The sequence below is a fragment of the Leuciscus leuciscus genome (genome assembly GCF_965113295.1).
Source record: "Leuciscus leuciscus genome assembly, chromosome: 11".
In the NCBI taxonomy this organism is placed as follows: Eukaryota; Metazoa; Chordata; class Actinopteri; order Cypriniformes; family Leuciscidae; genus Leuciscus; species Leuciscus leuciscus.
In genome coordinates, this window is record NC_138735.1 from 9,644,870 (window position 1) to 9,664,033 (window position 19,164).

At 42.7% G+C, this 19,164-nt stretch overlaps 3 protein-coding genes and 1 long non-coding RNA gene across 8 annotated transcripts in view; 3 read left to right on the plus strand and 1 right to left on the minus strand.

Moving 5' to 3' along the window:
• Positions 1 to 19,164, plus strand: part of LOC309509977 — a 961,882-nt gene that overhangs the window by 533,659 nt on the left and 409,059 nt on the right. The gene's annotated exons all lie outside the window — the stretch shown is intronic.
• The window catches only part of LOC309509962 (uncharacterized protein), a 51,945-nt gene that overhangs the window by 32,006 nt on the left and 775 nt on the right, over positions 1 to 19,164 (plus strand). The gene's annotated exons all lie outside the window — the stretch shown is intronic.
• Positions 401 to 18,957, plus strand: thnsl1 (threonine synthase like 1). 5 transcript variants are annotated; one of them, XR_014210130.1, is made up of 3 exons: positions 401 to 487; positions 15,010 to 15,110; positions 15,306 to 16,366. XR_014210130.1 is itself a non-coding variant. In XM_082184977.1 (2 exons), exon 2 carries the CDS (start codon positions 16,439 to 16,441, stop codon positions 18,617 to 18,619), a length of 2,181 nt encoding a protein of 726 aa, XP_082041103.1. In that variant the 5' UTR covers positions 14,378 to 14,449; positions 16,417 to 16,438; the 3' UTR covers positions 18,620 to 18,957. The 5 variants fall into 5 exon arrangements, 3 of the variants coding, with proteins under 3 accessions (XP_082041103.1, XP_082041104.1, XP_082041102.1); XR_014210131.1 differs by having other exon boundaries at positions 15,277 to 15,847; XM_082184977.1 differs by lacking the exons at positions 401 to 487; positions 15,010 to 15,110; positions 15,306 to 16,366 and adding exons at positions 14,378 to 14,449; positions 16,417 to 18,957.
• Positions 921 to 14,109, minus strand: LOC309509966 (enkurin-like). The gene is made up of 7 exons (XM_082184992.1): positions 13,928 to 14,109; positions 13,131 to 13,289; positions 12,868 to 13,002; positions 12,557 to 12,740; positions 11,422 to 11,565; positions 9,335 to 9,516; positions 921 to 2,772 (listed from the first exon to the last, which is right to left on the minus strand). Exons 1-6 carry the CDS (start codon positions 14,002 to 14,004, stop codon positions 9,352 to 9,354), a joined length of 864 nt encoding a protein of 287 aa, XP_082041118.1. The 5' UTR covers positions 14,005 to 14,109; the 3' UTR covers positions 921 to 2,772; positions 9,335 to 9,351.

A 19,164-nucleotide genomic window follows, 5' to 3' on the forward strand; every position in this document is an offset into this window, starting at 1 on the left:
AGGCTAGGCAAGGCGCATCTCAAACAAGCCTATTGTTACAAGTGAGCGATCTCCCTGTGGCAAGATGGCCGCCGTGTGCGGACGTCGACCTCCATTGGCCAGCAGCGCGGACGAGACATCTAGCCTTTATTATATGATATCTATGACAACCACTGCCAGGCAACATTAAACAGTTTCCCCTTGTTTTATTTTCTCCCACATTAGTCACAAAATATTCTTATAGTTTCATTTGTTTAAACATCCAAGTTTAACAAACCTTACAAAAAAACATGCACATGCAAACGATTTGTTTTAGTATTAAGATTTGAAAATGACGGACGGTACTATTGAGAGCGTGTGACGAAGGCCATGTAAGGCTCAGAACGTAAACGGAAAATGTCCTTTTGTTGTTGCGTACTGACGCGGTTTGTTTACGTGGCCCACGCTATGCGCACACGTGAAAGTGAGATTACAATAGGCTGTTAGTCAGATAAACGTTGTGCTTTAGGTAAACCTTACTTTTTGTACTCTACATATTGCCAAATATTTGTGTAAATCTATTATTATGCGTAAGCATGTACTCCTATCAGAAAACATTAACTTGCAAACCTAATATTCTGCGGATAGACAGACTGTCAGATACACATAACATAAGAGTAATAAGTGTACAGTTTGTAGTTATTATTCTCTGCATTTTAAGGTACATGTCATATTTTAAAATATATTCCAGATAATTGCCATACATAGTCTTTATTAAAGTCTTGTAATCACTTGAAATTGATAAAAACAAAATCTTTTCCCCCCCATGTTACACTCATTTCATGTCCAGTCAAATAATGAAAACATGATAACATTACATGTTATTTTTCTTTGATTTCTAAAAGCTAAATGTTATGTCAACTTATGCCTATATAGATTCAAATTGCACAACACATCAGTGCTTCAAGTCAAGTCAAGTCACCTTTATTTATATATCGCTTTTTACAATACAGATTGTATCAAAGCAGCTTCACATTGATAACATTAAAATAATACAACAATGTTTGTTTCTAGAAGAAAATTGCATCATCGTCCACCCTTAATAAGGCAGATCAATAATATTGTTGAATATTAAATGTCCCCAACTAAGCAAGCCAAAAGCCAAGGCAACAGTGGCAAGGGACCAAAACTCCATCAGGTGACGGAATGGAGAAAAAAACCTTGGGAGAACCCAGGCTCAGTCGGGGGTCAGTTCTCCTCTGGCCAACGTGCGAACAGTGTATGATTATGATCCAGGCAGCATTACAGGTCAGAAGTTAGATTGGTCGTGTTGATGAGGCCTTCACAGGGCTGATGAGGCTGGCACTTCAGGGATGCGTCATGGTTGGGTCCAGGTGCAGATCCACCATCTGATCAGGATACGGCCTGAGGCCACCTCACTTCAGTAAACGGAGAGACTGGTTGACACTTCAGTACTGCGTTGTCGTCGCGTCCAGGCGCTGGTCCTTCATCAGATCTGGATACGGCCTGGATCCGGCGGACTACGGTAAACCTCGGTATAAACAGAGAGACTAATATTAGCGTAGACGCCATTCTTCTTATGATGTAACGAGTACATCAGGATTTATGGGAAGTGTTCCCGGTTCTGGCTGGCCTAATCTATTCAGCCTAATATGGAATTATAAAAGTTTATAATGTGTTATGTGTATGCTAGGCCAAAGAGATGTGTTTTTAGTCTAGCTTTGAACTGACAGAGTGTGTCTGCTTCCCGGACAGTGTTAGGAAGACTGTTCCAAAGTTTTGGTGCTAAATAGGAGAAGGATCTACCGCCAGCAGTCGATTTTGATATTCTAGGTATTATCAACTGGGTGGAATTTTGAGATCGCAATAGACGTGAAGGACTATAATGCGTTAAGAGCTCGCTCAAGTACTGCGGAGCTAAACCATTTAGTGCTTTGTAAGTAATCAGCAGTATTTTAAAATTTATACGATGTTTAATAGGGAGCCAATGCAGTGTTGACAGAACCGGGTTAATATGGTCATACTTCCTGGTTCTGGTAAGAACTCGAGCTGTTGCGTTTTGGACCAGCTGTAATTTGTTTATTAAGCGTGCAGGGCAACCACCCAGTAGAGCATTACAAGAATCTAGCCTTGATGTCATGAACGCATTAACTAATTGTTCCGCATTTGTCATTGAGAGCATATGACGTAATTTAGATATATTTTTAAGATGGAAAAATGCGGTTTTACAGATACTAGACACGTGACTTTCAAATGAAAGATTGGTATCAAAGAGACATTTTTTATTTGTGCTAGGTTCCTAACCAACGATGAAGACTTAACAGAGCAGCCATCAAGTGTTAGACAGTATTCTAGGTTATTACGTGAGGGAGTTTTTTGTCCAATAATTAGAATCTCTGTTTTTTCAGAATTAAGTAGTAGGAAATTACTAGTCATCCAATTTTTTATATCAGGTATGTATTCCGTTCATTTTGTGAATTGGTAAGTTTCGTCTGGGCGAGAAGAAAGTCCAAGTCCCAGCCCTACTATTATTCCTTTAAATAATTTGTTACATTAAGATATCACAATGCAGAAGAAAAGATCTGTCTATACTTCCGTTTCATTGTGACTTTTAAGGCCCTGTTCTAAACGGCACACTTCATGTGCATCTGTGGTGTTCCACAAGACTGCAGGGTGTCCCATTTGTCATTTTAGGTTTCAGAAGGAAGCAGACTTACACCCAACAGACAAAGCAAAGACACTGGCAGTTTTGCCTGTTTCAAATGTTGTTCTTGCATATTTGCTGAACAATCTAACATCACGCTCAGTTATTAGCAATGTAGATAGTTCCCTTTCGAGAGGTCTCTCCTATTGCGTAAGTAGCTTACGCTATGGGAAAACTCCTTTTCTCAAGAATATGAAGCAAAACATTTTTTTAAACGCAGTTCAGCTGCGCAGCATACACAAATGAGCGGCTAGCGCGGCTATTGGCTGTGCTGCGGCAACTGCACGAACCTATGACAGGGTGGTCCAATCAGGGCAATTCGCACCCTGATGCGTCAGAGCCCGCCAGAATGGGCGTGGCCAGAGGCTATAAATTCAGCCCCTCGAGCTGTCATAGACTAGGTTAAATCGACTGAAGCGATACACCGATTAAAGCACAAGCACGCGGTTTACGCAATAGTCGTTCCCTCTTCTCAGGGAACCGAGGTTACGTTAGTAACCGAGACGTTCCCTTTCGAGAGGTCTCTCCTATTGCGTAAGTAGCTTACACATTGTGTTTACACATTCATACCGAAAGTACCCTATGCAGGGCAGGGACTTGTAGGTTATAAAACCTGATAAACGTGGACGGCGAGGCCCTGCCGGCCGCTGCACAGATATCCTCTATGGGTATTCCACTCGACCAAGCCCAAGACGAGGCCATGCCTCTAGTGGAATGAGCTCTGATGCCTAAGGGGCAGTGAAGGCCTTAAGACTCATAAGCTAGTGCTATAGCGTCAACTTTCCAGCGCGATAATCTCTGCTTTGAGACAGCGAGACCCTTGGTGTGGCCGCCAAAGCACACAAAAAGCTGTTCTGACTGTCTGAATGAGGCAGAACACTCCAGATATACTCTAAGAGCCCTGACGGGGCAGAGTGAATTTGCATCTCTTTTGTCCTCTGGTGAGGACAGAGCTGTCAGGGAAATAACCTGTGCTCTGACGGGGGTAGAGAGCACTTAGGAATATACCCATGTCGCGGCCTAAGGACAGCTCTGCAGTCGTTAGATCCGAACTCGAGACAGGACGCACTCGAAGACAGCGCATGCAGATCGCCCACTCTTTTAACTGAGGCGAGCACCAGTAAAAGAGCGGTTTTGAGCGAGAGGTGCTTCAGGTCAGCAGACTGAAGTGGCTCAAACGGGGTGCCCTTCAGTGCTTCCAGGACCGTGGAGAGGTCCCAGATAGGTTTAGCAGAGGGTTTAGCCTCCTTGCCCCTTTAAGGAAGCGGACGACCAGGTCGTTTCTCCCCAGTGAATTTCCGGCCATGGGAGCATGAAATGCTGCTATGGCCGCCACATATACTTTAAGCGCGGGGGGGCAGGGCTGGCGTGGGCTCATATGTTTAAACGCTCGAGCACCGCCATGTGAACGGGAGGGTGCGAGGGGCGGGTTCTCTTTCTGTACGTAAGAAAGCTGGCTGCGAGCTCAGAGAAGAGCGCAGTATAATTTTTATCTGCCGCCAGAGCCGGGATTCGAACACGGGTCTCTGGCGCGAAAGCCTTAGATTTTGCCACAGGGGGAAATGACATAAGCTTTCAGGTAGCGTGAGCAGATAAGAGAGCGTCATGTGAGTCACGCGGAGGGCAGGGCCGGCGTGGGCTCATATGTTTAAAACGCTCATAAATACTCGAGCCCCGCCATTTGAACGGGAGGGCGCGAGGGGCGGGTTCGCTCTCTGTACGTAAGAAAGCTGGCTGCGAGCTCAGAGAAGAGAGCAGCATAATTTTTTATCTGCCGCCAGAGCCGGGATTCGAACACCAGTCTCTGGCGCGAAAGCCTTAGATTTCGCCACTGAGCCACAGGGGGAAATGACATATGCTTTCAGTTACCGTGAGCAGATAAGAGAGCGTACCAATACACGGTTCTACCGTTCGGCCTATCGTTGGCCCCCCATACATTTACGAAACTACCTCGACGATTGGCTGGTTATAGCACAATCAGAGGCACAGCTAATAACGCACAGATCTTGGATCATCAGCCATCTAGAATGCCTGGGTCTAAGGATCAACTTTTCCAAGAGCACACTATCCCCCAGCCTGAACATTTCATTTCTGGGCATAGTTATAGACTCTATACATATGAAAGCGCGCCTCTCTGCGGAGCGCGCGCTCCCTGTTCAGCGCCTTGCGGCATCTTTCAGAGCGGGCGCCCGCGCCCCCCTCAAAAGATTCCAGAGGATGTTGGGTCTTATGGCCTCTACATCAGCAGTACTCCAGCTCGGATTACTGCAAATGCGCCCTCTCCAACGCTGGCTAAACAGCAGTGTCCCAGCTCACGCGTGGCGCTCCGGCCACTTACTGATCAAGGCGAGTCGCGGCTGCATCAAAGCCCTGTCTCCATGGAAAGCTGTCGACTGGTATATGTGCGCCACATATACTTTAAGCGTGGAGGGGGTCCAGAAGCTCTTGTAAAGAGATGAGTACACTCGGTATCTCGCACGAGCGTGGGTTCAGGTTTCTAGCGGCGCACCAGCTAGAGAACACTCTCCATTTCTGAGCGTAGAGGCGTCTGGTTGAGGGCGCTCTAGCTTCAGCAATGGTTTTTGCCACCTTATCTGGGAGGTCCCCGGGTACCCGTTGAGTGGCCATACATGAAGGGCCCGGCCCATAAGTCGGGACGGGGATGCCAGATTTCTCCGTTCACCTGCATGAGGAGATCTTTCCTCAGCGGGATCGGCCACGGGGCTGATTTCAGCAGTTGTGACAGCTCGGAGAACCATAGCCAGTTCCTCCCGAGGGGGGCTATAAGAAGCACTGCGCCCCCCTCCCTGACCGTTTGATGACCTGAGGTAGCATTGCGACCGGGGGGAAAGCGTACAACGGGCGGTTCGGCCATTCGTGAGCGAGCGCGTCCGTGTTCTTTGAATAAAATAATCGGCAACGAGCGTTGTCTTCGGAGACGAAGAGGTCGACCTCTGCCTCGCCGAAGGTGCTCCATATTAGCTGAACCGTCTGAGGGTGAAGAGACCATTCCCCCGGGGAAAACTTTTGCCTCTTGATAGCATATCTGCACCCTGGTTCAGAATGCCTGGCACGTGCACCGCTCTCAGGGAGCGCAGGTTGTGCTGAGCCCACAGAATTAGACTCCTGGCCATGGTGTGCAAGGTGTTTGACCTGAGGCCGCCTTGGCGGTTTATGTAAGCCACCACCTGTCATGTTGTCCGTTCGGACTAGGACGTGGTCGCCCTTCAGGTACGGGAGCAAGGCTTTGAGTGCTGATCTCCAGACAGTTTATGTGTAGGTGCTTCTCTGGGCTCGACCAAAGGCCAGAGACAGGCCTGCCCTCGTAGAGGGCTCCCCAACCTAGGTTGGAGGCGTCTATTGTGACCACTGGTACTAGTCGACTGCTTTCCATGGAGTCAGGGCTTTGATGCAGCCGCGACTCGCCTTGATCAGTAAGTGGCCGGAGCGCCACGCGTGAGCTGGGACACTGCTGTTTAGCCAGCGTTGGAGAGGGCGCATTTGCAGTAATCCGAGCTGGAGTACTGCTGATGTAGAGGCCATAAGACCCAACATCCTCTGGAATCTTTTGAGGGGGGCGCGGGCGCCCGCTCTGAAAGATGCCGCAAGGCGCTGAACAGGGAGCGTGCGCTCCGCAGAGAGGCGCGCTTTCATATGTATAGAGTCTATAACTATACCCAGAAAGGAAATGTTCTGGCTGGGGGATAGTGTGCTCTTGGAAAAGTTGATCCTTAGACCCAGGCATTCTAGATGGCTGATGAAAAAATTATGCTGCTCTCTTCTCTGAGCTCGCGGCCAGCTTTCTTACGTACAGAAAGCGAACCCGCCCCTCGCGCCCTCCCGTTCAAATGACGGGGCTCGAGTATTTATGAGCGTTTTAAACATATGAGCCCACGCCGGCCCTGCCCTCCGCGTGACTCACATGACGCTCTCTTATCTGCTCACGCTACCTGAAAGCTTATGTCATTTCCCCCTGTGGCGGCCTTTGGTCGAGCCCAGAGAAGCGCCTACACATAAACTGTCTGGAGATGAGAGTGGTCGCTCGAGCACTCAAAGCCTTGCTCCCGTACCTGAAGGGCGACCACGTCCTAGTCCGAACGGACAACATGACAGTGGTGGCTTACATAAACCACCATGGCGGCCTCAGGTCAAACACCTTGCACACCATGGCCAGGAGTCTAATTCTGTGGGCTCAGCACAACCTGCGCTCCCTGAGAGCGGCGCACGTGCCAGGCATTCTGAACCAGGGTGCAGATATGCTATCAAGAGGTACAGTTTTCCCCGGGGGAATGGTCTCTTCACCCTCAGACGGTTCAGCTAATATGGAGCACCTTCGGCGAGGCAGAGGTCGACCTCTTCGCCTCCGAAGACAACGCTCGTTGCCGATTATTTCATTCAAAGAACACGGACGCGCTCGCCCACAAATGGCCGAACCGCCCGTTGTACGCTTTCCCCCCGGTCGCAATGCTACCTCAGGTCATCAAACGGATCAGGGAGAGCAAATGTACAGTGCTTCTTATAGCCCCCCTCTGGAGGAACTGGCTATGGTTCTCCGAGCTGGCACAACTGCTGAAATCAGCCCCGTGGCTGATCCCGCTGAGGAAAGATCTCCTCATGCAGGCGAACGGAGAAATCTGGCATCCCCGTCCCGACTTATGGGCCCTTCATGTATGGTCACTCAACGGGTACCCGGGGACCTCCCAGATAAGGTGGCAAAAGCCATAGCTGAAGCTAGAGCGCCCTCAACCAGACGCCTCTACGCTCAGAAATGGAGAGTGTTCTCTAGCTGGTGCGCCGCTAGAAACCTGAACCCACGCTCGTGCGAGATACCGAGTGTACTCGCCTTTTTACAAGAGCTTCTGGACGCGGGTCGCACCCCCTCCACGCTTAAAGTATATGTGGCGGCCATAGCAGCATTTCACGCTCCCATGGCCGGACAATCACTGGGGAGAAACGACCTGGTCGTCCGCTTCCTTAAAGGGGCAAGGAGGCTAAACCCTCTGCTAAACCTATCTGGGACCTCTCCACGGCCCTGGAAGCACTGAAGGGCGCCCCGTTTGAGCCACTTCAGTCTGCTGACCTGAAGCACCTCTCGCTCAAAACCGCTCTTTTACTGGTGCTCGCCTAAAAGAGTGGGCGATCTGCACGCGCTGTCTTCGAGTGCGTCCTGTCTCGAGTTCGGACCTAACGACTGCAGAGCTGTCCTTAGACCGAGACATGGGTATATTCCTAAGTGCTCTCTACCCCCGTCAGAGCACAGGTTATTTCCCTCACAGCTCTCTCCTCACCAGAGGACGAAAGACACGCAAATTCACTCTGTCCCGTCAGGGCTCTCAGAGTGTATCTGGAGCGTTCTGCCTCATTCAGACAGTCAGAACAGCTTTTTGTGTGCTTTGGCGGCCACACCAAGGGTCTCGCTGTCTCAAAGCAGAGATTATCGCGCTGGATAGTTGACGCTATAGCGCTAGCTTATGAGTCTAAAGGCCTTCACTGCCCCTTAGGCATCAGAGCTCATTCCACTAGAGGCATGGCCTCGTCTTGGGCTTGGTCGAGTGGAATACCCATACAGGATATCTGTGCAGCGGCCGGCTGGGCCTCGCCGTCCACGTTTATCAGGTTTTAAACCTACAAGTCCCTGCCCTGCATTCTAGGGTACTTTCGGTATGAATATGTAAGCTACTTACGCAATAGGAGAGACCTCTCGAAAGGGAACGTCTCGGTTACTAACGTAACCTCGGTTCCCTGAGAAGAGGGAACGACTATTGCGTAAACCGCCGTGCTTGTGCTTTAATCGGTGTATCGCTTCAGTCGATTTAACCTAGTCTATGACAGCTCGAGGGGCTGAATTTATAGCCTCTGGCCACACCCATTCTGGCGGGCTCTGACGCGTCAGGGCGCAAATTGCCTTGATTGGACCGCGCGTCTGAGCCGCCCTGTCATAGGTTCGTGCAGTTGCCGCATAATGCAGGTCTATGGTCATTATCTCAAAGAGCATGCACAGAGTCCAAATTAAAACAATTCCCCATCGTTCGTGCAGTTGCCGCATAATGCAGGTCTATGGTCATTATCTCAAAGAGCATGCACAGAGTCCAAATTAAAACAATTCCCCATCGTTCGTGCAGTTGCCGCATAATGCAGGTCTATGGTCATTATCTCAAAGAGCATGCACAGAGTCCAAATTAAAACAATTCCCCATTGGGGAATTGTTTTAATTTGGACTCTGTGCATGCTCTTTGAGATAATGACCATAGACCTGCATTATGCGGCAACTGCACGAGAAAACGAACAGTATTTATATCGTTTTTACCTCTTGAACACAGCCACGTCCAAGTGATCTGAGGGTGATCACAGCATCCTGCTGTGTGACGTGTGCGCAGACTGGTGCTTAGATATATACACTAGATGTCGCCTTGGCTACGGTTTCTTTCCAATGAACTGCAGTAGCCAAGGCGACATCTAGTGTATATATCTATGCACCAGTCTGCGCACACGTCACACAGCAGGATGCGCGCGCGCCCTCAGATCACTTGGACGTGGCTGTGTTCAAGAGGTAAAAACGATATAAATACTGTTCGTTTTCTCACACAAACCGCTCGTTTGACAGACAAAGCAAAGACACAAATGTTGTTCTTGCATATTTGCTGAACTATCAACATCACGCTCAGTTATTAGCAATGTCGAAATTTGTGTCTTTCCACCATGTCGATATCTCTCTCCAACTGCATCATCTTCTGCTCCAGACACTCCTTCCTGTATTTTTTGGGAGCTGTGTCCGTGACAATAGAGAGGCTCTGGTACTGATGATGAAGGTCGTCCCAGTCCTTCTTCAGAGCCTGTCAAAAGTCAAGTCATTAGACATATCTTGAAATTTTAAAACCATCAGTGCATCAGTGTTGGGGGTTAGGTAATCAGATTACTTTTTCAAGTAACTAGTAAAGTAACGCATTACTTTTTAAAATTTACATCAAAATATCTAAGTTACTTTTTCACATTTATTGACTGACAGCTCTCCTGTCCCCTTGTTGAGAGAAATAAAGTGAGGATGTGTTGTGTGTGCTGTGTAAACATGATGGTTATTTTAGTTCTAGACTAAATATGAACATGCATTTACTCATCTCTCTTGCACAAAAACATCCATCAAAATGAATAAAAACTGTCAAATGCAATTTCAGAATTTTACGCAAAACTTTTATAATTAACTATATTAAATGACACAAATATACTTTATGTCTCACTTTATAAACCAATGGCTTTGTTGCTGACCTTCAAATATATAATTCAACCATATAATAAGTACAAATAACTTTAGATTATTCTAAAAATATAACTTTTTTTTGTTGTTGTTGTTGTTATTAAAAAGCAAACAAGTCAAGTCAAGTCAAGTCAAGGTGAGCCCAGGTGAGAAAAAGTAACGCAAAAGTAATGTAACGCATTACTTTATATAAAAAGTAATGCTATTACTTTTTTTGGGAGTAACGCAATATTGTAATGCATTACTTTTAAAAGTAACTTTCCCCAACACTGAAAAGCATTGTATAATTATTAAACACTACCGTTCTGGGATCAAGAAAAATGTTTCAAAGAAATTGACACTTTTATTCAGCAAGAACACATTGACTAAAAATGACAGCAAAACATTTATAATGTTACAAAAAATAATAATTGGTAACACTTTGTCTTTTTTTTTTAAATGATAAATTGTGCCTCTTATAATGCATTGTAAGGTCACATGAGTAATTGTAACCATAGTTATAATACATTATAATTATTATCTATTCATTGTTACACCTTTAGAAAGTATAATGCATTAAAACAAATGACAAACAACCAATTTCAGATGTAACAAGGAATTTGCTAATGTTTTTTTAACTTTGGTTACAATTATTTCTGAAAAGATATAATGCATTATAATGTATAATATGAATACCATGCATTATATGTAAAGGCTTTCAGTAAAGTGTTACCAAACATATTTTTTCAAAATAAATGTTGTCTTTTGAACATTCTATTTTGATTAAAAGTATCATGGTTCCCATAAAAAATATTAAGCACATCTGTTCAACATTGAAAAAAATAAGACATTTTACTTGAGCAACAAATCAGCTTGGGTCATGTGACAATGAAGACTGAAAATTAATTAAATATGTTAAAATATAAAGCTGTTAATTTAAATTGTAATAATAAAATGTTCCTTTTCTTTTTGTCTGAAATTTTGATCAAATAAATGCAGCCTTGGTGAGGATGAGAGACTTCTTTCAAAAACATTTAAAATATCTTACCGACCCCAAACCTTTGAACGGTAGTGTACATGCAGTCTGTATGATCTCATATAAAGCGAGAGACTAACATGGAATATTTGTACTTTAAAGTATTCATTACACTTCAGGACCTGCAGATGATTAAACATGAGGAAAAATCTTAAAAAGACATGGTGACCGGTCCTAAAAAATATATGTTTTCCCTTATAAAATCATTTACATTTGTGCTTAAAATCTTAATATTTAAAAAAGGTAATGCTAATTTTGTTTACATGTACTCATAAAGCAGATGCTTTTATCCAACACAACTTACAAACTGAGGGACAACTACAGTACAAACACAAGCATTGATCATCAGGAGATTAACGCTGCTAGTTCAGAAGCACAAAGTTCTCGAGGAAGATGACGGATGTGCCTTCCATCAGAACACAGGCTAAACAATTAGAGATCGTTTCATTCAGAGTACATTTGTATGTTTACCTGTATGATATGGTGTCGTTCTTCAGCAGAGATCTGTTTCATGGCTCCTCTCATACACTCATTGACATAGTTGTCATATTCCTCTTGTGCTTTCCTGACTTCCTCTCTGCGCTGAAGAAGGTACTCTGGAGTTTGGCCATAGTCCTGAGAACATGCAGAAAAAGACAGGCCTGAGGCTTTTCTTACTGTTTTTGCAGTATGCAGTGCTGGGTAGATTACTTACAAATTATAGTCGATTATTGATTTTGAATTATGACCACACAAAAAAAAAAAAAGTTATCCATTACATTACACATTTTAGGTAATATAATCTGACTTTTTGACTACTTTTGACCTAACTCATTTGCCAAATTGATTTGATAAGATAATCTTGTACAATATTGATATAAAAATACAAAGAGAAAGAAAATATCTACCATTCTTTGTTATCAACAACATGAAGTGCATTAAACATTATATTACGGGTTTGTGATGGAACTGCAGGGGGTCTGTGAGTTTGATGAAGAGCTAATCATTAAATCATTCAAATAATTGTAAAATAATAAAGATTATAATAAAAATGTGTTTGAAAGACAACAGGCTTCCAAAGACATAGCAATACACATCTAAATAACTTACTAAGTACAATTTTGATAATAATTAATCATTTGTTCATCAGGAGTTGATTAGATACGCAAAGTTGCAATGTTGAGAAAACACTTCTAAAAAGTGAAATGATTTCTGTAAATCCAGTGATGAAATACAGTACTTTGTGGCCTCTCAATTTTCCATGTATTTATATAGTGGCTGGTCTGTGTGTGCAATTTCACAAAACTAGAAGACTTTCTGAATGTATGTAAGCGATATGTTTTTTTAGAAAGGAAAATGTAAAACATGAAAAATAAGAATCAGTGCGCATCAATAAATAATGAATGATTTACTACCATTGTGTGAATAATATGTAATCAATAAAAAGTTACTGTAGTCTGATTATGAGTATTTTAAAATGTAATAAAATGCAAGTAATTTTTGGAGTCTGATTATGTAATCCAGATTGAATGTAATCAGTTGCTGCCCAGCACAGTATGTTTTGTATGCATGATGAAATACAAGAGCAACTGGAACATGAAAATCACTTTCACATCACTCTCCTCACCTTCTTCTTTATGAATTTCGGGATGAGACCAGAGTTCTCCAGCGGATGTTTGTCCCCCTTCTTGGTGTCAGCATACACTGGCTGCACTATCTTTGGGAGTGACATGATGTTCTCAATGGCGTTGCTCTTAATAAAGTTCTTGTTGGTGTAGAGACCCATGAGCGGCTTCTCAGTTCTTGCAGGGCTGCAAGAAAAGATATTAATGGATGAATCTCACCAAAAGAGAGAGAGGTGGTCTTTCATTCCAAAATCAATAGGATTTATCAAGGTCCAAAGTTGATACATAATATAATAATCTGGTGTCAACATACACTGGCTGCACTATCTTTGGGAGTTTAAGTTCATTGGAGTGTTTCTGTAGAACGTTTGTTGCCAACATTGTCTTATTGGGGGATTTGTTCACCCTTTCCTCCAGCTTCACCTGCTCTCTGAACTTTGACATGTACCTGGAAATTATATTAATGATATTAATGGATGAAAAGATATTAATGGATGAATCTCACCAAAAGAGAGAGGTGGTCTTTCATTCCAAAATCAATAGGAGATATAATATAATAATCTGGTGTCAACATACACTGGCTGCACTATCTTTGGGAGTTTAAGTTCCTTGGAGTGTTTCTGTAGAAAGTTTGTTGCCAACGGTACGTCCACTTTTGCTGGCCCCATTGTCTTATTGGGGAATTTGTTCACCCTTTTCTCCAGCTTCACCTGCTCTCTGAACTTTGACATGTACCTGGAAATTATATTAATGATATTAATGGATGAATCTCACCAAAAGAGAGAAGTGGTCTTTCATTCCAAAATCAATAGGAAATATAATAATATAATAATCACATTTTATACATTTTTATAATAATACATTATTACATAGCCTAGTACAAAATAATAAATTTTTTAAATATATTTCACATTTTGACATCAGAAAATGACATTTATATTTAAAAATGACTTAAAACATCCAAGTTGATTGTACTTAAAAATGCAAGGCAGCTACTTTTTTTTTTTTTTTTTACAGTGTAACGACAACCGTGGTTCTTACAGGTTTGTTTGTCACATAATTCTGAGAAATACTTGTTCTTGCTTCAATTATTTTAATGAGTATGTAATGTGAATCTAACATTACTTACTCATTAAACGAATTGAAGCAAGACTAAGTACAAATACTTTACCATTTAAATAGATCAGTTTTAATAAGCTTCCCATTAGACCTGGTGGGAATTGTATTTAATTGTAACAATGTGAGAAAATGGTGTAACAATGTAAATGAATAAACTATTTTGTAAATATCAAAAGAGAATTTGAAAAAAGATAGAACACTTTATAATATCAGCTTATTGCGGTATTAATTTGATCTTAAAGCTGAAACTCTACCTGGGCACTTTAATGACTTTTTCCTCTCTGGGAATAAGGTTATAGATGCTCTCTGGAGGATAGATGAAGTTGCTCATGATGTCTGATAAGTGATAATAGAAACACGAATAAGAGAAAACAGAAAAGGTCTCGCTGCAGTGTTTTATTAGCTTAAAATGGCTGGTCTTGTTTAACAAACGTCTCTATGACAACCGTTGCCAGGCAACATTAAACAGTTTCCCCTTGTTTTATTTTCTCCCGCATTAGTCACAAAATGTTATTATAGTTTCAGTTGTTTAAACGTCCAAGTTTAACAAACCTTACAACAACAACAAAAAACCGATTTGTTTTAGTATTAAGATTTGAAAATGACAGTACTATTGAGAGCGTGTGACGAAGGCCATGTAAGGCTCAGAACGTAAACGGAAAATGTCCTTTTGTTGTTGCCGTACTGACGCGGTTTGTTTACGTGGCCCACGCTATGCGCGCATGTGAAAGTGAGATTACAATAGGCTGTTAGTCAGATAAACTTTGTGCTTTTAGGTAAACCTTACTTTTTGTACTCTACATATTGCCAAATATTTGTGTAAATCTATTATTATACGTAAGCATGTACTCCTATCAGAAAACATTAACTTGCAAACCTAATATTCTGCGCATAGACAGACTGTCAGATAGACGTAAGTGTAATAAGTGTACAGTTTGTAGTTATTATTCTCTGCATTTTAAGGTACATGTCATATTTTAAAATATATTCCAGATAATTGCCATACATAGTCTTTATTAAAGTCTTGTAATCACTTGAAATTGATAAAAAACGAAATATTTTTTCCCCCATGTTACGTTACACTCGTTTCATGTCCAGCCAAATAATGAAAACATAAAAAAAAAAACATTTATTGGTAATTTTCTTTGATTGCTAAAGGCTAAATGTTATGTCAACTTATGCCTAAATAGATTTAAATTGCACACCACATCAGTGCTTGAAATGAAAAGGAAAAGGAAATGAAAATTCATCCTATCTAATTTCTAAATGCATGTTTCTTATTTATTTATTTTTTGACCTCGTAATCTTTTATTAAAAATATAATTTGATTTTGCAGTGAAACGCCAGACTCTCTGGTGATGTAGCTACTGCATGCCAGACTTCTCCAATCATTTAGTCTGATTAAACCACCCCTGCAAGCCCACATTTCAAAATTCAGTGAGTGGAACCAAGTCCTTGCCCTACTATTATTCCTTTCAATAATTTGTTACATTAAGATATCACAATGCAGAAGAAAAGATCTGTCTATACTTCCGTTTCATTGTGACTTTTAAGGCCCTGTTCTAAATGGCACACTTCATGTGCATCTGTGGTGTTCCACAAGACTGCAGGGTGTCCCATTTGTCATTTTAGGTTTCAGAAGGAAGCAGACTTACACCCGACAGACAAAGCAGCGTTATGTCATGAAAGCGTGGAACTGGAGAAAGACGTCGAAGGCCTAGGGTTCCATTGGGACGGGCTGTGTCTTTATTAAAACAAATCTTTACATAGATTAAACCAATAGGCCTTTATCTCATTTCCTGGTTTTGGAACGTTCGAAATCACCAAGCAGTGTACTCGCACTTCCGGTGGTTAAGTAGTTACACCTTTAGATGAAAAGTAGGTCAGTAAACTTGAGTAAAATCGCGATATAGACCAGTGTCTGTCAATATTAAACCACATAAAGACCATTTAAATAGGAATCATGCATGTTCTGTGTATCTCTGTGAATTAATGGTTTCATTTACCACACACACACTGAGGCACGCATGATGTTTTCAGCCAAACATATTAACATTAATGCACTTTATCAACACAGCTGCTCTGAGAGTCACTTCAGCAGCATTTTAGCTTCATTTGAGAAAAAACTATCATATCATAAAACACAGAGAGACTCAAAGGTGTACAAAGCAACCCGTCGAAATAAAAGTTTGGTTTAACCTTTGAAGAAAGTTTGGCTTAAATCATTACATTTTAAATAATTGGTTATAACAATTTAATCAAACCATTAAAATGGAATCAAGAAAACAAAACAAAAAAAGAAAAGAAACTTTTGGCAGATGCGAGAGCGAAGTAGTCCAGTGCAATAACCGGAAGACGCCGTACACTGCTTCGCGACTACTTCCAGCGTTCTAATGTGTTGTGATAAAGGCCTATACAATATCCCTCAGTTTCACAGACAAGTCTTAAGATAGTCCCAGACTAAAATGTATGTTTGAGCTGTTTTAACTAAAAGCATCTTGCACTGACATATCTTAAAATATGTCAGTGCCATTGTTTTGTTTCAAGATGCACACCAGTCATGTTTTTTCTAAGACACGTTTATTAAAGCTACTCAAATGCTCTAATTTAACTAAGGCCTAATCCTGGCTTACTCTAAGCCCTGTCTGTGAAACCAGGCCTAAACATTACATTTTGTATTTCAGCAAATTATCTGTAATCTAGTGACATGTTTTTAATTCTGAAACATATTTCTGCTTCCTAGATTATATGATCTTTTTTCCAAGATGATCCCTGCAAGTTTCGGCCAGCTGTTGGCTAAAGTGAGCAAGCTGAGGACCCACCTGCTATTTGCTCCTTCATACTTCACTACAGCACGGCTATCAAATCAAAACTCTAAACCGCATGAAAGAAACATTCTCCTGATGGGTCCTCCTGGAGCAGGGAAGACCTGTGTTGGGCGGGTTCTGGGACACAGACTAGGTATGCCTGTTATTGATATAGATGACGATGTTCTCGAAAGGACGTGGGGAATGAGTGTGGCAGACAAGCTCTCTGAAATTGGTGGTGATGGTTTTATTGAAGAAGAAGGTAAAGCAGTGTGCAGGTTTGCAGCCACAGGAAGTGTCATCTCTCTGACCGGCTCCAATCCCCTGCATTCGGACGCCATGCGGCACCTGAAGCGCTCTGGACTGGCCGTGTACCTGGATGTGGACACAGAAGATATCATGCAGAGACTCTCTCGAATGAAGGTGAACAGGATTGTGGGTCAGGATGCTGGTGTTTCTATGAGAGAGATATTACATTACAGGAAGCAGTTTTATGAGAAATGGCTAGATGCGAGAGTCCTTTGTGGGACGGGAGACTCCGTGGAGGACGTGGCTGATAAAGTCCTGAGGACTCTGCTCAGATATGAGGATTCAGAATCAGAGGTGTTTGTTTCAACGAGGAGCCAAATGTCAAGTGACCCCAAGTTCTTCAGTGATGTCGTCATAGAGGGTCTTGCACCAGATGGAGGGCTTTACGTACCAAAAAAAGGTTTCCCCAAACTGGAACCTTCAGAATGGTTGAGAATATCCAGCATGCCGTATGCCACGAGAGCTGTGGCCATACTGGAAAACTGTATCCATCCTATGGATGTGTCCCCTGTAGAATTGAGCACAATGGTGTGTCGTGCTTACGGCCAGAACTTCGCCGATCAGTCGGTTGTGCCTCTAAAGCACCTCACTGATCATCAGTATCTTCTAGAACTCTTTCACGGCCCAACTGCCTCGTTTAAAGACCTGGCACTGCAGTTGATGCCTCAGCTGTTTGCCCACTGCCTGCCACAGATGTGCAACTACCTGATTCTAGTGGCCACATCTGGAGATACCGGAAGCGCGGTGCTGAACGGCTTCCGAAATCTTAAAGACAGTGACCGGGAGAGGATCGGCGTGCTTGTGGTTTTCCCTGAGAACGGAGTGAGTGAGATTCAGAAGCTACAGATGACAGGATTTCAGGAGGGCAATGCCAAGTCCATCAGCGTCCTGTCCAATTTTGACTTCTGCCAGAGGAGCATTAAACGAATGTTTGGGGACTCGAGCTTGATCGGACATTTAGCTGTGGAATATGCCACGGTTCTCAGCACCGCAAACTCGATAAACTGGGCCCGACTGCTCCCTCAGGTGGTCTATCACTGCTCGGCGTACATGGACCTGCTTAGAAATCGCACGCTGACTTTCGGAGACCCCATTGACGTGTGCATCCCTACCGGAAACTTTGGCAATGCCATGTCAGCCCTGTATGCCAAACAAATGGGAATACCCATACGGAAGGTGATCTGTGCATCCAATCATAACTGCATCATATCCGACTTCATCGCTAGTGGCAAGTATGATCTCCGCAACCGGAAGCTGCAGGTTTCAAACTCTCCTGCCATTGATATCCTGAAGTCTTCCAACCTTGAGAGGTTCATCCATCACGCTTCCGGTGGGGATGGAAGTCTTGTCAGAGATCTGTTTTTGAATCTAGAAAGAGAGCGCATCTTTAAAGTGTCAGAGACTTTACGGCAGAAGATAAATCTGGAACTTCAAGCTGGTTGGTGCTCTGAAGAAGACTGTTTGAGGGCCATACAGGAGGTGCACGCGACAACAGGCTTCATAATGGACACTCACACAGCGGTTGGGAAAGTAGTCGCCGATCGTATACATGACAAAACCTGCCCGCTTGTGATATGCTCCACTGCACACCACGGGAAGTTTGCTCCGGCTGTCTTAAAAGCCCTTCAGTGTCAAGATATCCCACCGGATCCTGTTGAGCAGTTGGATAAACTCTGCAGCATTGGAGGCCGAGAGCAGATGCATGACGCTCTGCTGAAGTGCATGGGAAACAGTGGACATCATCCACATAAAGTATGTCAGGCTGACTATAACAAGCTCACAGATGAAGTAGAAACTATAATACAAGACTCATTTCTGAGAGTCCAGTGAAACCTGCAGTACCTGCACATGTCCACTTGATGGCAAAGTCTGTCAAGAAACCCCAAACATTATACTTCCATCAAATCTGAACACAAGGTGACAGTAAAGTCATGAGATATAGTTCAAATGCTTTTCATGTAAGTCCATAAACTAGTCTTAATTGTACTTTATCATAATCTCTCAGATGTTTTATTAATTTAGTGTTGATAACTTTATTAAAAAAGCCTGTTTATACTGATAGTGACTTAATTGCTGGCAACAGCAAACAGTCTACAGTTACATAATGAAATATTACTTGGTGGAATTATTCTTTTTGAATATTATTAATAAAAATAATTTATTGATCATTTTTATTCCTATTGCTGTTGTTGACATGTGTAGCTTATTTCTTTAAGGGTTGAAATACAAATAAATAAACTGACAAGGCAAACAAAAAGTTTTTCCCTCTTGAAGAGATAGTTCATCATCATTCACTCAAACAAACACTCATGTTGTTCCAGACCTCAATTACTTTCTTTATTCTGTCAAACACAAAAAAATACAAATAAAATAAT